Here is a 17824-nt window from a genome sequence, read left to right on the forward strand (position 1 = left end):
ATTGTTGATAATTTAAATTTTGGACCCCAACAATAAATTTCTGATAACGATAAATGTAACATTGCTTAAAAGAACTCACTAAAGTGACGAGGAATGGGTTTGAAACCCTATAATAACAATGATCATGAGAAAATGTTGCCACCAAGCAATTCTCTACATAAATACAATCAGCACTACCAAAAAAAATATTGCAGATGTTGGTTGAAAGATGCCAAAAATGGAGGATGTTGTCCTAGAAGAAGGTACAAATCTGTGAATAAACTCCTTGAATCCACTGAAAGGACCAAAAAAGTGGCAAAGAAGAAGAGTGTTGGTGTAATATAGGGTAGAAAGCCTAGAAAATTGTGTTGTCATACAAAATGTTGAAAACCCTAAATTTCAGTCTTGGAACAATGCTAAAAACACGCCTAAATCCCATGTATAGACCGATAACCAACCTCTAGCAAATTTTTATTGGCCACAACTCGAAATCAATTTCAAAAGAGTATCTAAATTAAGGTTATGGGTAAAAATACCAACATGTACAACCACACATAGCCCTCACATCAATGCATTGGGAGAGAAAAAGCAATGCTACCATTACCACACACAAGAGAAAACACCAAACATAACAATGGTTAAATAAGGAATAGGAAGTCTGCTCCCACTCTAATACCACGTTGAAATCACAAGAGAGAAAAAAAAGTTAAATGGAACCACCAATAAACAAATAAGCTCATCATAATGAAAAACCATGCCCAAAGACTATATATTCACAACTAAGATAATACAAATGAGAGTTCGAGTTATATATTTATACACAACTCAAGCAAGCAAGGTACCACTTTAAAATAGAGTTTTGAGCCACAAAACAATGACACATCCTAAGAGGGTGACTAGGCCAACCTAGTCAACTATATAATAATATTAAAAAAAAATAAGCCACATGCGAAGATTATCATCATTCCAACAATTGAAATATAATTATTTGAAAAGACTGTATAATTTGTTTACAATGAAACTTATAAATTAATTAAAAAACGTAACATAAATAACAACGATATAAAACTTCTAGAGCTATTTATAAAACTTATGGCTTTTTTGAACTTGAAAAGATAAACAAAATTACAAAATCCGATGTGTTGCAGAAAAAGAGGACGCTCCAGAAAAATCTATGAAAATTTCGGTTGATGGGTTGGGGATTGAGGGCATGTCGTATAGACGTGTTTCAACGTCAAAAGTATCAAAAATTTTGTGAGAGGGAGACAACGTCTTAGGTGGAGGATATGCTGCTAATGGAGAAACATACAAAATTTTGTTTGAAGGTTTTTGGTGGCTATCAGTTTTGAAGGACGCACTAGTCGGCCCAATACACTTATATTTTTCAATGAATGGGCCACTCGATTTTTCAATGAATGGGCCACTCGATGGGTAAGGACTATGTAACCATTCACCATGTATTGTCTATGGCACCATTTGAGAAACAGGCATTTGATTTTACTAGCGCTTTTCGAAAAAAAATTGCTAGCTACTTGAAAAAAATATACTCTAAATTCTAATTAAGATGTGCTAATTTGCCAAATGAACTAAAGTTATTGAATGGAATAATTTGGCTAAAGTCGTTTTGAATGGAATAATTCGATTAAAGTCGTTTTTAAGTTCTTCTTAAGAATATTATCACCCAACTTGGTCAAGAGTTTTATGCTCAGTTCATGATTCATCATCAAACTAGCATGTCATATTGAGCAAATGGGCAAGCAAAATTCCCAGTGAAAATCATCGTCAATTCTTTGGAAAAGTTTGCAGATTGGGATATAAGTTGGGGTGCGCTATGAGGGCATTGCATATAGTTTATAATATTATTATTACTATACCAGTTGGTGCATGGCTTTTTGGTCCCTGGTCTCGATGGATTTTTGGTGTTCTATTCAATGATTGTTGTGTAGAAAAGATGTGTCGATACAAGATCATTAGAGGTACAACTTTGGGATTTAAAAAAAATGGATCATATATACTACAGAATTTCCATGAAAATGGATTTGAAGAGTTAATGAAGCTTGACGGGGAAGTTATACCACGGAGGGTTAACGCATCTTAGTTGAAGAGGTACCACTTATAAGGTTGATGATGAAAGTCCACAGTGGGGGCATAGATTGTTGTGAAAGTTATGTTGTGCCAAGTGTTCTATCTATAGGGGTAGAGTATGTACACCTTTGTAGATTTTAGCAGTCAAATCGTTGTGTAAAGACGGGTTCCTTGTCCCATAAACAAGTGAGTCTCATAGACCAATTTGGTGTGTCTGGCTTGACCATAACATTAAAATTAGATTATTATTATTATATTTTTATTTATAAACATGTATGTTTAAGTTCAATGCCTTTGTGGTGTGAAATTGTGTATGTGGATTCTGGGCGAAAAGGATTGTGACTTCATTTTTTTATGTTTCCATCCTATTTCCTCTTCCTTCAAGAGCTAGGAGTGGTTCTTTTGAGTTATAAGGAGGGATGCTCTTTGTATGTTTCTTAACAAATAATTCCGTTTTGGAATCCTCTAAGTTGCAGGAAACGTGGCCCTAGGGGGCGTTTCGCCAGGGGAAACGAAACGAAACGCGTTTCCCCGTACCGTACGGCCTGGAAACGCGTTTCCGGCCGTACGGCCACGTTTCCCGAAACGGAAACGTGGCCGTACGGCCGGAAACGCGTTTCCAGGCCGTACGGGCCACGTTTCCCCAAAAAAACATTTGTTTTTTAAATTTTTTTTTCTAATGTAGATCTCTTACATTTGTTTGCCCTAGTGTTGATATGCAGTTCATGGTAATGTTAAATTCTTAAAGTAAAAGTGATATTCTCCTTTATTTTTCATTTTCATCCTTTTACTTAAATTTTTAACATTACCATGAAATGACTCAGGATGTTTGAGAGTGGTTTCGCCGTCATTGGATTTCATATGGAGAAAGTAGAATTTTAGATCTTACTCAAAATCCAGCAGACTTATCTGTTTTTCAGGATTTCAGGATTGGGGGGATTTCAATGTTTCCATTGGATTTTATCATGTACTAGGGTATGGAACTTGTATTTAATCGAGAGAACAAAGCCCTCTATGCAGGGGAGACTCCCAATAATCAAGAGAATGTAGGGTACTAGGGTATGAAACTTGTATTTAATCAAGAGCACTAAGGTCATTCGACTATGTAGGAGGAGACTCCCAATCAACCACGAGACAAAAAATTAGAAATTTCTCGTGGCTGATTTTGGATATTTCTATTTTCATTATGTGATTATTCATGAGTAAATGTGATGTAAATTTAGATACTTATAGTCTATGCATTGACAATTGACAATTTTATCATAATGTAATAAATTAGAATGTATCATATATGCTTTATGATTGCACATATTTCTTAAATTCCTAATATATATATATATATATATATATATATATGTTCGCGTTTCCCCGTTTCCAAAATTTGGGGAGGTCGCGTTTCGTATCGCTTCCCGTTTCGGAAACTCGTACCCGTTTCCCCGTTTCGTGCAACCTTGGGAATCCTCCTATATTCTAGTTTTTGGATGGGCAAATAAAGCAAGGGCGAAAAGGATTGTGACTTCATTTTTTTATGTTTCCATCCTCTTTTCTCTTCCTTCAAGAGCTAGGGGTAGTTCTTTTGAGTTATGAGGATGTTGTTTCTATGTTTCTTAACAAATAATTCCGTTTTCGAATCCTCATATATTCTGGTTTTTGGATGGGTAAATAAAGTAAGTTAAGCCGTAGATTAGTCCAACTCCTAACAAGGGAACGACGATGAATGTCAAATGGCACTGACAATGGGACATTCATCCTTCATAGAGCTATGTTCATAGCCATATTATATTGTCTCCAAAATCTTTGCTCACCACTGCACCCCGTGGTGACTCAGTGGGTTCATTAATCTCTTTAACAATTGCATTTGAGAATGTAATCAAAGGAAAGGGATATCGATTGCATTTGGTTTTAGTTGCAAATGTCATGAAAACTATTGTAAAATATCTTCCAATGCCACCTGTGATAATTAAAGCAATAATGCTGCTCAATCATGAAAAACTAATGATAGTAATAAAAATAAAGGAAATGTTTAATATTATAAAAATTAAGATCTCTGTGTAGAACATGTGGAGAACAAGTACAGAACACAAAATCAGACAACCATTTGTATACTTATCAATCAGAAAGAATAAATACTCCAAAGTACATATTACATTATAAAAATAAAAATAAGCATTTGTATACTAGAAATGTTATATTTGTTGACAGTTAAAAGGAGGTTTAAGGCCAAATAACCGTACTAGTGAGGAATAGCCAAGAGATATCTCATGGAAAAATAAATCATCTTCTTATAAGCACAAAGTACCATTGTAGAAATTCATTCACTACTATACATTGTCATACAAGTTAAAAAATTCGACTATTGTAGTAGAAAGAGAAATTATGTAATCCTAACAGATCTTGAAAGCATTATGTGAAACATCATTATTCCTTCATGTTTCATCAATGCTATTCAACGCATATGATGCCTGCACAAGCCAACGTTATACCTTGATTAAGTTAATAACAGTGTAAAGCAACTTAATGCGATTCTATTAAAGCATGAAGCTAGCCTTCTAAATTGACACTAATGCCAATAGCATGTGATCTTTAAATGTGGAAGTTATGAGCATAACGGTTATGAAGGTGGTGAGTCATAAAGCGCACAGAGTGATGAACTATCTAAAAAAGCCACATTCAAAATAAGTAGAACCATTCAAACCAACACAATTATCTTATACCTAAGAGAAATTTCCCGATATAGATATCAAAAGAAAAGAAATGAAGACAGGGAATGGAGAGGACGAATTCTCTGAGAGCACCTTGTGTTTGTCTATCTTGTACAAATAAAGGATGGTTTTTGCAATGTACAACAGGACCCAAGAAAGCATTCTCGGGTACTCGAGTTTGATTTATGTTGAAACACTTAGTGGAGACAACTAAAGTTTGTGATGTAAATTGGAAGAATTAACCACACCTCCCGTAGGCTTCAATAAGAGAGAGAGAGAGAGAGGTGGCTATCAAGGCATAATGGAGAATTATTCCTCCAAAACATATTTGTCCTTAAAGAAAAAGGCCAGTTAGAAAGGGAAGATTCTAGTTATTCTGGGGTGCAGGATATATTGAAATTGTGCATGACGTCAATCCTATGATCAATTGAGATTTAGAAATGATGTTCTCTGGACCCATCCCTGAAATTTGAATTTTTTTGGAAGAAATATTGTTACACGAGGGAGCCCGAGAGCTCAAGAAGAAATAAAGACATGGACGAGAAGAGATTCTACAACCTTGAGGTATATCTCCTATCGTTTCCTTAGAGCTATCGTAAGATGAGATAAACAATGAAATCCTAGATTGCAAAACCATTTATTAATTGTCACTTGTGTATAGTTTTATGTTTGTTAAGTGTTGAAGTTGTGCATTCTGGGAAATGGAAAAGGAATATAACTATTGTACAAATTATACAAAATGTACACCTGATGATGAAAAAGAAAAGGAAAAGCATGACAAGGGCTTTGATTATTGTAGAATAAATCAACTTGTAATACCAAAATCTGATGTGGGTTCTCATAAGAAATCATTAAAAATGTGTTTTGTCTACTATGATTGAAATCCCAAATCTTTCAGTGCATCTGTTAGGATATAATGATTTGTATGCATGTCGAGTAGTTGAAACTACCATGTTAAACAACACGTTAGAAGTCACAAAGAGTCTTTGATCATTAACATGAGTCAAACTTAGACTTCTCATGTAAATTGGACATCTTATAGCAAGCTGCCACATCACCCTACGAGACAATCCACCTGCACAATGTAGATTTTTACCCATCACTCTTGCAACCACCAGAACCAAGAAACCACCCCACCACTACATGCTTGGAACAACAACATCCCTATACCTATTGTTACCCACCAAAAAGCGGGTAACCCTATAGAAGAAAAGTTTTCTCCCTTGGACAGCCAGCCTGCCAGCAGCCCTACATTGCTTAGTACATGATCACATGCCATGATCATCCACCATTTGCACCGTGCACCAGTCAAACACCTCTCACCATCTGACATTCCTATTGAAGGAAGGTGGGTCATCATTTGGCAAGTACATTAAACCATTTTGTAATCATGTGTTTTTACTTAATGTTTTGCGCATTCTAACATGGATTGCACGGTGATCTGTATGATTGACAAATCTTGATTGTAAACATGTTCTCTCATTTTACTAGGGAGATCAATTTTCGACCTTAGTCCAGTATGACCTCCTTTGAGAACTTAGGGTTATAGGAGGGGTACTACTTGGGAGATTTGGATTGAAGTAGTGTGTCCATGGTAATTCTGTACTTACCACTTTCCATCATTCCTTAGATGTCATTTCCATTCTTCGGTCTTGTGGTCATTGGTTTATTGGGATTGGCACTCTTATCATCATCCTTGAGTCTTGGTCGAAAATTTTGCCCTCGAGGTTGATGCAGCTAAAAGAAAGTTAAAAGCATAAAATGGCCACAATGAAAGAAAAAGAAAGTTAAAATGCAAAAGACAACCAGGACATTAATTAGCATGTGGGAAAAAGTCTAGCATGAACTCTACCCCCCTCATTAGCAATCACCCAATTCCTTGAGAAGTTGATACTCCATCACATAATAAAGGAACACTTGCGTGTCCCAACCCTGATGAGCGATAAACTAACTTATCATTAAGGGGTAAATAAAGGCTAAATCATTAAAAGTAAACTCAGGCTCCTAAGCTCTGCTCCTTGTCAAAGCATTATCAAAAAGAAGTAAAAGGCACACCAAAGGGGTGGAAAAGCAAGCCGAGGAAAGGGATCACCAATGCCTCCATGATTAGTCCCTCCTTACATCTATAAACTCGGGATGATGGACCTCCATTAGCTGGTCCCATAGCCATAACACCTTGCCTTTAAGTCCTTCCCCTCCATTGCCACTATTATCACAAGCACCTATGGATTGAAGGGTTGACCTAGGACATGTCACCTCCCCTTAAGGGATGGAAAGTTGAAACACCTAATAGGGTTAACTATCCATGTTGAAACTGTAGCTTGGTAGGTGATTCTGCATTGGTCAAGTGCCAAGACATATAGTGAATCACCAAAATTCTCTCACAACAAAATTATTTAATTATTTCCCAAGTTTGGACCTTAGGCATAAACTCACTAATTAAAATTTTGACTTTATTGACCAACTTTTATAATGTTAAAAGGGTCAACAAAAGATTATATCATGACCGTAGACCTCAAGTGTGGAGATGCAGTCTTAGCCCTCCACTTTAGAGATTAGGACAAAAATTATAAAGAGGGAACTATGTTGTTGGAGAGGCAAATCAAATTGGCACAAGTGACTGAATTTTCAGTTGAGAAATAGGAGGTAGAACTGATAGCAAGAGAAGATAGTGAACAGGACAACTTTCGGGAAGCAAACAAGGTGAGTTTGGATAGCAAGCAAACTGAGTTTATCTGGGCTATATAGGATGAAATTACCAGGGCCATACAGAATGAAATTACCAGGGCCGTACAGGTTGAATTAGGGCAGGCCATGACAAGGAAATTGTTGAATATCTTTTGTTGTTGTGATTTTTTGAAGTGTATACTTGTAATTGAAATTTCCAAGATGAATAGAAGCTCAAACTTTGTTGGTTTTCCTCACATTGGGGTTTCCATGGTAAAACTGTGTCAAAATATTTTTGCGTTTGGTTTTCTGGTTATTTTATTTCTGTTGTACATGCTGATTTAGGAACCCAGTGTATCTAGTGTAATAAAATTCAGATCTGAAAGTTAGCTTTTATTTATGTTCCGAGTACAATTTCATTGGGCATAAAATCTGATCTGGGTTCAAGAAAATTTAGCATGGTATCAGAGCAGTAGCCTTTGAGTACAAAACCAAAGGCATTTGACATAGGTACCAACTCAAAGGAGTTCAAGCTTTCAGCAAACAATTTATTCAAGGGTTTAATCCACCATGGCTAGCAACGTTCGATATGAACACAGACTGGAAGGCTCCTCGAACTATTTTCAATGGAGGTTTCAAATCACAGTCGTTCTCAAGGAGAACAAACTGTAGAACTTTGTCAACACTGTTATCGCTCAAACTAGCAAGGAGCTTAAAAGGGACAACTGCTAGGACAAGGGCAACAATAGAGACTTAGCCCACTGTCACCTCAACTAAGACTCCCTACTCTTTACGGACTTTCACCGATGGGAGGAGAGCTGGTATATGGAAATTCACTTGTGAAGGATATGTCAAAAATGGATGTGAAGTGACCTTAATGATCCTTTTCCTGGAAGGAGGTTGAGAATGGAGCTTACTTGCTCTTCAAGCAAGGTACAAAGCTTTCTAAGATAAGGAAGTGAGGATTTAAGGGCTAGGTTAGAGAAATGTGTCTTGTAAAAGATTTTCCCAATCCCTAAAATCCTTATTGAACTTGATTTCCCGAGTGGTCCCTGAAGAATTAACCTTTCAAAGGTATGGGACCACACCGGACCAAGTGGACCCAACCTAGGTTAAGGGGAGGGAGTCTAGCAACCAACAATAATCTTAACCCAAACAAGGAAGGGGAAAGGATCAAAACAAGAATTTTTACTTAAATATGTCAAATTGATCCTATGAGGTACTAGCCTAGGGAACACCAAGGCAAAGTTTGATCTCAGAGCTAGGTCTTGGGATATCTCACAATCCCACTGTCGGAATTTCTTCAATTTTGGAGGAGACCTTGAGGACACACCAACACAGTAGAGGCTAGGAGATCGAACTTTTTCTATGGCTACTTTTTCAAGAAAGTGATGCCCTAGGTGACCCAACTTGCCTAGACCTACAAGAGGAGGGGAAAGGTGAAGAAAAATGGTTCTTTGAGTGAGCACCTATTGGTAGATCAGTGCCTAATCCCTTGGGGAGAATGGAGTCTAGGAGAATGATGAGAAGGGCCTTCGTTTCTCGGTCAAGGAGGCCTCAAGGACTACTTCGTTTGCCCTTTAGGGCAACAAGAAGTGACCTCAAAGCTTTATATTTCGCTTTTCAAAGAGAGATGGCTTATCAAGATAAATTCAATGGTAGAATTATCCCTAGGAGATTTCATTCAACATATATGGCCCATACATTGAGAATGCTATATAGAAACAATAATTCCACAATTTCGCAATTATGCAATGCAGCAATTAGCCCTATAGCGAAAAACCCATTCCAATGCATATGACAAAGTAAAACAAGAATAGCATTAAATTTGTGTACTTATATATAAGAGAACATATGCAACCATCATCAATTTGACAATAAAGAAGCTCCAAGATAAGATAACCCATTCCAAACATCAAAATTCATCCATGCTCCAATTCATCCTCCAATGCGAAATTCTCAAGAGAGAAGAATGATCCAATCCAAAGTGATGATGAGAAATGAACTCTCATCATTTGTATTTATACACTCCTAATGAGTTCGATTTAGCTACTTGGGCCTACATTAGCCCCAAAAATAAAAATAATGTGCAAATAACTAACTTTTGGTGACAAGCCCACAAAACTAGCTCATAAACAAAATAACAAGCCTCTTAAGAGGTTGAATGATCAATAATGCATGTCGTTCAGCTCTCTAAGAAGCCTAATGAAGTCCATAAGTGCCATATGATGAAATGATGAATAGGACTTCCAAAAGTAATGGACAAGGGGTTGGTCCCTTGTTCTCCACATAATAAACCTGTAGTGCTCCCAATAGGTGTGAGGGCACACAAGTGACCTCATGGATCTCCAGGTAAGTCGAAGATGCCTGTAGACCCTATGTAAGGGCTCAAATGATAGTGTAAGTGATGCCACATTAGCATACAAGTCCTAAGTCATCTACTAAGTGCATGGTACAACTGTGGGGTTGGCTGGGAACTTCCTCGTCTAATAGGTGAATCTCGAGTAATCTCTGAACATCTTTGGGGATCCATGGAGTTTTGTCTACTGCTATGGAGGCCCATGGTTGTCAACACACACCCTACATGTGCCAATGTAGCCCTCTGGAGGGTTAGAATCTTATATAGGGAGACCAAACCCAAAATGGAGACCATTTGCAATCTTGCATAAGATCCAACTCGTCCCCTAGCCTTCCAGTACAACAAGTCATCAAGGAAATTGAGTAAAAAAACTTACAAAACATGGACAACGGGTGGGCACTTCATAATGGCATGCCCTTCCATAATGGGCTTTGGCATGTGCTAATGTCTCCAAGCTCCAAATGGGGTTAACCAAGTATCCAATTAGGTGGTTTCTTCTTCTAAAGAGGATAGTATGTCTAAGGTACATCCTTTAAAGGGTGGTTGCATGTGATAAAGAGATGAATAGAGTAGGGGATGAAATGGGGCATCTCTAGGCTTGTAATATCCCTAAGGAAAATTAACAGTAAATATGCAAAGCAAAATAGACAAAAACACCATGAAATAATAACAAGTAATCAGTTCACAAATTAACACCCAAAAACTGCGTTGTGTACTCTTTTTATTAATGGAAAGAGGTGTACAAATAGGTGCTGGAATGAGTGCACCTAGGCTTGCTCTAGGCAAGCTAGCAAAGCCCAAAATAACAAGTGAGACACCCTCCTCCAAAACTGCTACTATGTTGCCCAAGTACTACGTTGTAGATGCCTAGAAATGTGTTGTTGCCTGAAAGGATCTGCTGCTAGGGCCCTCTCCACTGCTCAAAAAATTCCGGAAAATTAACCCCGACCTCTCCTCAATAAACCCAGAATAACCCACGAAGGGTTTGGCCAAAGCTTGACCTCAGAAATTCAACCCTCTTTGGCTTGAGTGGCTCTGTTGTTGGGCAAATCGACCCACCTATAGAATCTGCTGCTAAATGCTCCAAAAATTCCTGCAATCCCTGTTAGAAGGCTCCTGAGGTCTTCCCTCCAAGTTTCCACCTCAAACTCCACTCACTCCTCAACCTCCGAGAGTGTCTCTACCCAAGACTGCATAGTCCCTGCGCTATTGTAGCTTCCTCTCTGTTGCGGTACAGCCTCACTGCTACTAGTATGATTTGGGACTAAGAAGAACTCCCTCCTTGGGCTGGCACTCGAAGTCCATTGAAGCAAGGGTTGGGATCTCCGCTCGGAAACACCTGGTGTGCTGAACAACACATGTAGACTCAGCTCACTGCTCAAGCATGCTATGTCAAGAGACAAATTCTGAAATAATAGATGAATAAGAAAAATGAGAGTCCCTCCTTTCTTTTGTCAAGTTGCCTCCAAGATTGCCCATGTGGGCCCACATTGAATTCCTCTCACCAATTCCGCTCCAATGAAAGAGTACTCTCCATGTGGGCTGAAATTCCCTTGTGGTGGCCCCCACACTCGACCAAGGCCACAATCTTTCATCAATCTCTAATGTTGGAAAGTAGGAATATCACAATCCCCCCCACCAAAATGTTGCTTGTCCTCAAGCAACTGCAATGAAGGATGTTGTAGTATCTTCTCCCCCTCCCAGGTGGCATCCTCATTTCGCAGATTCCTCCATCGGGTCAAAAACTCCCTTATGACCCTGTTACGCAAATGCCTCTCCCTGGTATCCAAAATGGCCTCTGGTTCCAACACCAAATGCCCCTCATCGTCCATAGGGGATAACTCTATAGTTGCTGTAACATGTTGTCCCAGTGACTTTTTAAGGCAAGACACATGAAAACTGTTGTACACTCGGCTCCTTGGGGGTAGCTCCAGCTCATATGCTACCTCCCCCACCCTCTGAGTGACACGATAAGGCCCACAGAAGCGGGATTTGAGCTTTTCGGCCCCCTTCTGCTAGTGTGTAGACTGTCGGTACAGTTGGAGCCTCAAAAACACCGAGTCCCCTACTTCGAACTGCCTCTCAACTCTGCCCCTATTTGCATAAAGCTTCTACTGGTTTTGGGCCATTCGCATGTTGTCCTTCAGAGCCCTCAAGATATCTTGGCTCTCCTATATCCAGTCCTTTGCCCTTGGGTCCTTGCTGTCTCCATACATAATGTTAGCGAAAGACAATGCATCATAACCATACATAGCTCAGAATGGTGACATACCTATGTGCAAGTGGTGCGTAGTGTTGTAGCAGTATTCACCCAAGTGTAGCCACCATATCCATGTCCTCTCTTGACTGCCACATAGTTACGCAAGTAGCCCTTCAGCCACTTGTTAACTATCTTCGTCTGCCCTTCTGTGTGAGGGTGGTAACTAGTACTCGGGGTAAGCTCAACACCCATCAACCGGAATAGCTCTTGCCAAAATCCACCCATGAACCAGCTATTCCAGTCATTGACAATGGTATTTGGGAGACCATGTAGCCGAAACACCTCCTTAAAGAACAATTCGGCCACCTGTGAGGCCGAGTACCGAGCTGGGATGGCGAAGAAGTGAGCATACTTCAAGCAATCCACCACTACGTAGATGCAATCTTTGCCCTGTACTATGGGCAACCAGGTAATGAAATACATCGATATGCTCTCCCATTTCCCCTCTGAAATGGGAAGCGACTGCAATAGGCCCGCGAAATGTGTCTACTCTCCCTTGTTCCGCTGGCATGTGTCACACTCCCGGATATGTCTCAGAACACCATTCTTGAGGCCCTTCCACGCAAAGCGCTCTCTAATGGCCCAATATGTCTTTGTGAACTCTTGGTGCCCCGCTAATGTGTTGAGTTTCCATGATCTTGGGTCTAGGATAGAATCTTGAAATCTATGATGCTACCAAACCAAGAATCTCAACAATACTACTTTGCATAGTGGAATATAAACAACAGTAAATCACACATGCAGAGAATATAGACAAATTTTTACATTTTTCAACCCAACTCCGTTATATTAAAAAACATATAATACAACAGTTTAGGGCTCCCATACCAGGGATAATGGCCCTCATACATCCACTAGTACAAGACACAAATTGGGGCTTGGTGTCAGTACATCGACAACCAATCTGCCCACAACAAGATACTTTGACCATCTGGATGATTAAGTTGACTCTCTCAGCTATCTTGGTCGTACCTTGTACCTTCCCAATTTGTAGCTCCTACCTCTATCAATGCTCCAAGTCCATCTGGCCACTGAATCTCGGTTATCAATCTACTCTCTAGTTGATCGTTCATCCATCAATGCATCAACACATTGAGACTCCTATCGAGTTGTTCACAGCTCAACTTGTGAACAACTCTCGATCTGCCCACTATTGCTCCTCAACTACTCAGGGACTTCCGCCCACTATGGTCTTCCTACGCTGCACCGATGAAGACCAACATAGGGCACGAAGGGATGCCACCTATCACTGCAAGATGTCCATCTCCCACAATGAACATGGGCTAGGAGGACTACCTTAGTCACCAGGTTCAAGTTCGAGTTCGAGTTCGGCGACCATGAAATTCGAATAAAGTTCGGCAACTAAAATTTTGTCGATAAAATTCCACATCAAATTCGACATATAGAAATTCGAAAAAAAAAAATGTATATTAAAGATAGATATGCATATGAGAAATGGTATGGCAACAAGTCCTGTGAGCAACCATTCATAACTGTTCAAAAAATAAAATACATCTGAATCTTAAAATACTTCAATCTTTTAAAGATAGATTGGCATAAAAAATATACAAAACAGTTTTAAAGCATTTTCATTGTCCTTTCAAACCCCTGCTGACTAAAGATGGAGTTATTGTTCTTATGCTGGAACAAGTACAAGACAGCAAAGGCCAAAAAAATTCACTTATATTGGTTTAAATATGACACATGATACATCCACTAACACATACAAATAGATATTCTTTTGGCAGTTCAATGAAAAACTCTGCATTATAATTTATAAGATACAAAACCATCTGACATTTCCCAAGAAAAAGCTTTTGTGCTGACATGAAAAATAAAGTAGTGAAATAGCTTGATAGCAACAAAATCAGAAGCAGAAAAAACCAAACAGAACTGCATAAAGGTAACTCTATTTCACATGCAAAAGACGGTTTAAAGTTTAAACTTTAAAGTAGCTTGGCAGTTTTAGAAAATTGTTCATGCAAAAACTAAACTAGAAATCTAAAACAGGAACACAAGTTTTATTCTTGATGTTCCTGTTGCCCACTTGTTATATCAAAAAGTTCTATGTCATCAAGAGCAATATGAGATGTGAATCCGCTAGATGCTTCAGCACCAGATTCATCAGTGAATTCCCTGTCAGTGTTTATGTCACTATCAATGTACAAATCAGCATCATCCATTGTTGCATTTGGAACAGGATCGATCCACGGAGTAGAAGAATTGGATGACTCTTTAGCCACATTCTTCAATGCCAACTACAAGTTACTACGGACATAAACAAGATCTTATAATCTTCCAGATGACAATCTATTTCTTTTTTTGGAATGAATGTGGTCAAAGGAACTCCAATTCCTTTCACACGCTGATGCACTTGTTCCCTGGCTTAAGATACGAATTGCAAAATTTTGCAATTCTGGTGCCCCTGAACCATAAAATTTCCACCATAGTGCTGGATCACTTCTGCTCCTATCATACTTTGCTGATTTTGTTCCAAATAATCCTTCTTCTAACCTGTATGCTCTCAACTGACTTCTAATCAAACCTGCAATCTCTGGATCTGGATTTAGCTTCTCAATAGACTGGATAAGTCCATTCATGATTTCTTCATCCCTATGACTTGGTATCCCAAACAATCTGGGGTCCAAATAGCATGCTGCTGCGTGTAATGGACTATGCATCATCTTCCATCTATGATCAATTAAATCCCATATCTCCTTGTAATCAGCTTCCACATTATCAAAAGCAATTGCAATGGCCTCTTTGCAACGATCAAGGCTTTCATAAACAAAACCCATACAAGGTTTGTCACCATTAACCATGCGGAGCACATTAACAATTGGGCCACAAATTCTTAAAACCTTGTTTGCATTTTCCCAAAAGCCATTATTGAGCACTATTTGTTCAACATTTTTCCCCTTAGTTTCTTTTGAGAGGGTAGATCTCTCCCACTCAGTGTTGCAAAAAACAGCTCTTAGGCTCGCTTTTTCCTCAACAACTCTTTTCAGAGTAATATAAAAAGTGGCAAACCTTGTATCACAAGGCCTCAACAACTCTTTTCAGAGTAATATAAAAAGTGGCAAACCTTGTATCACAAGGCCTCAACAACTCTTTTGATGCATTCTTCCTGTATATGCTCAAAGTGAGACGATGGTTGATGATGAAGTTTGAAATTGTTTTGGCTCTTCGGATTGTTTCATTGACCCAAGGAAATTTTGCTAAGTCATGCAACATTAAATCCAAGCAATGAGCTGCACAAGGGGTCCAATAAATCTGATTATATTTTTCCATAATCAGCTTCCCTGCACCAACACAATTTGATGCATTATCTGTAACAACATGGACAACATTTGCCACCCCAACCTCTTGAATCGCTTCATCCAAAATTCCAAAAATAAATTCTGATGTCCTCACTCGATCCATTGCATTTACTGCCTTCAAGAAAAGTACCCCTTGAGGACAATAAACAAGCACATTGATCAATGGGTGATGACACAAATCTGACCAACCATCACTCAAAATTGTGCATCCTGTAAGCTTCCAGGACTCTTTAATATCAGCCAACTTCCCTGTCACTCTGTCTTTCGCTCTCTTTAGCAAAGTTGTCCTTAAAGCTTCAGATCTAGGAGGAACATAGCCCTTCCCAAAATCAATGGCCTTTTTAATTACATTTTTAAAATACGGACTCCTCGCCACATTAAAGGGAATTGCACATGCATAAAAATACTCAGCAACAGCATCATCAACTTCCTGTTTCTCAACAGGTTTCCAGAATTGATTTAATGTTTTCGGTCCACTTATTTTTGCTTGAGGAGCTGTAGAACTTGATCCACCAATGTTTGAAACTGAATTAATGGTGTTGGAGGAAGACATGCCAATCTCCCTCTCAATTCGCTGCCTCTTATTTACCATTTTCTGCTTTTGCATCTGTGAATTGGAATGGTCTTTCTCCACTTTGGCTTTTTGTTCATCGGTGATCTTAGTGCAGGCTTCAACACCACCTCCACTTCCATTGCTAATACCGAGAAGGTGATCCACTGCTCTAGTCAAAGTGCCAGTGAAATTATGTCCACACAGCTGACATGAAAGATTAAAACCATCTTTTTGGACAAAATTCCAAGCTACAGCAGTTGATTTTGGGGGTGCCATTGGAATTTAGAAGTCTGAAATGTCTGGCACTGCAATGTCTGAAATGTCTGCAATTTTTTTTGAAATTACATTTTCGTTAGTTAGAATTTAGAAAAAGGAAAAGTGATTAAAAACAGTTTGCAGTTTGCACACATATTTATGCTTTTGTATCAGTATGTTTCAAGATTTAGGCTCACAGGCCTGTAGGCTGTAGCTACTACACGAATATATAGATCTATGTAAATATAATGCAGTGATTTTTTTCTGGGCAAATTCCAAGTCCAGCATTTGTTATAGGCTGGCGTACACACAGAACGAACAGGTGTTATATTGGCTGCTGTTTTGATGGCACAGTGATACTGCTAAATGTTCTTATCAGAATTTTTTATAATTTTATTACATTTATACATAAATATTCTTTTAATTTACAGTTTTACTGGCACTCTGGCAATTGGAATTTGGATGCATCATGCAGTAAGTTAGTAACAATTTGCCACCAACTTCTGTTTGCAATGCCTCTTCTATTTTATTTTATTCAAGGAACAAGACTTCAAGGGTAATAGTTAGGAGATAGACCCCTTACTTCCATATCATCTACAGTTTCTTAGCTGCATGCTAATCCAAACCTCAAGATCGCATGCCCTAATTGATTTGAAGTGGGGTTTCTCAATAGGCCAAATTCCAATGATTACTGTTCTTAAGCTCGGAAGAAAAAGGATGAATCTTCTCAGAGTTGCCAATTCCACAAAATCCATTTATCAGATTCAGACTTTCAGTAAAGGATAAAAGGAAATTCTATATACTTTTCTTGGCTTTTGAAAACGGCATAGCAGGCTTCTTCCATTTGCCCTACAGTGGCATGTCTACTTCAAACTTGTGATTGGAAATAGCAATCCACACATTGACATCAAATCCATAAGGGTTTCCTATCTGAAGACTGAAGGGAGCATGTAGATAGTCTGTAAGAGTTTATCTGTGTAAGGGACCAACTGCGTAGAGGTTCTCTAACTCAAGGGAACACGAATTCATTAACGTTGAGCTATTCTCAGTGGGACAACAAGCTGCTGTACCTGTGTTTTTATTTTTGGGTGTACCTGGGCAATCTGAAATGAAAATTCAATGTTATACCCTTGCTAAAAGGGGCCACGCTTCTCCTCAAGCCAGCTGGCTGAATGTTCATTGGTTCAAATGATGATATCACTTGCTATTTCTGCTTTATGAGGCTGAATATATATGTATTGCTACTGTGGAGGATTATCTGTATTGCTGGTGGTACTTTGATTTTATAGTGTTCATCTTCAGCCATTGTTTCCTTCATTGCTCACTGGTATTTCCTATCTCAGACCTTTGTTATTATTAAAACCAGTGCACCAGTGGTATGTATCAGACAACTGGTAGATCAGCGTACTGGCCAGAGGCAAGTTCCGAGTTTGATTTCTAGCCTGTCCCATTTTCAACAATGATTGACATTCATCACATTCATCACATTTGGACATGTGTTTACTGTCTCGGTTTATTTATATTAATATATATACACAGTCAGAACTCCATAAAGTTCGCCATAAAGTTTGAAGTTTGAACTCCTACCTGAAGGCTGAACCGTGAACGCTGAGGCCTTGTGAACTTCACACTGCACAGTGCACA

At 38.8% G+C, this 17824-nt stretch overlaps 1 protein-coding gene across 1 annotated transcript in view; it reads right to left on the reverse strand.

Annotated features, from left to right (window-relative positions):
- Positions 1-4191: 4191 nt before the first annotated feature.
- SRX (sulfiredoxin) overlaps positions 4192-17824 on the reverse strand; it is a 125040-nt gene continuing 111407 nt past the window's right edge. The window contains exon 5 of the mRNA XM_089373055.1: positions 4192-4526. Coding sequence (XP_089229181.1) covers positions 4511-4526 — 16 coding nt within the window. The 3' untranslated portion in view covers positions 4192-4510. The remainder of the gene's footprint in view (positions 4527-17824) is intronic.

Source organism: Pinus tabuliformis, chromosome 8 (assembly GCF_031772625.1).
Source record: "Pinus tabuliformis cultivar Carrire ecotype Pingquan chromosome 8, CPIR1, whole genome shotgun sequence".
NCBI lineage: Eukaryota > Viridiplantae > Streptophyta > Pinopsida > Pinales > Pinaceae > Pinus > Pinus tabuliformis.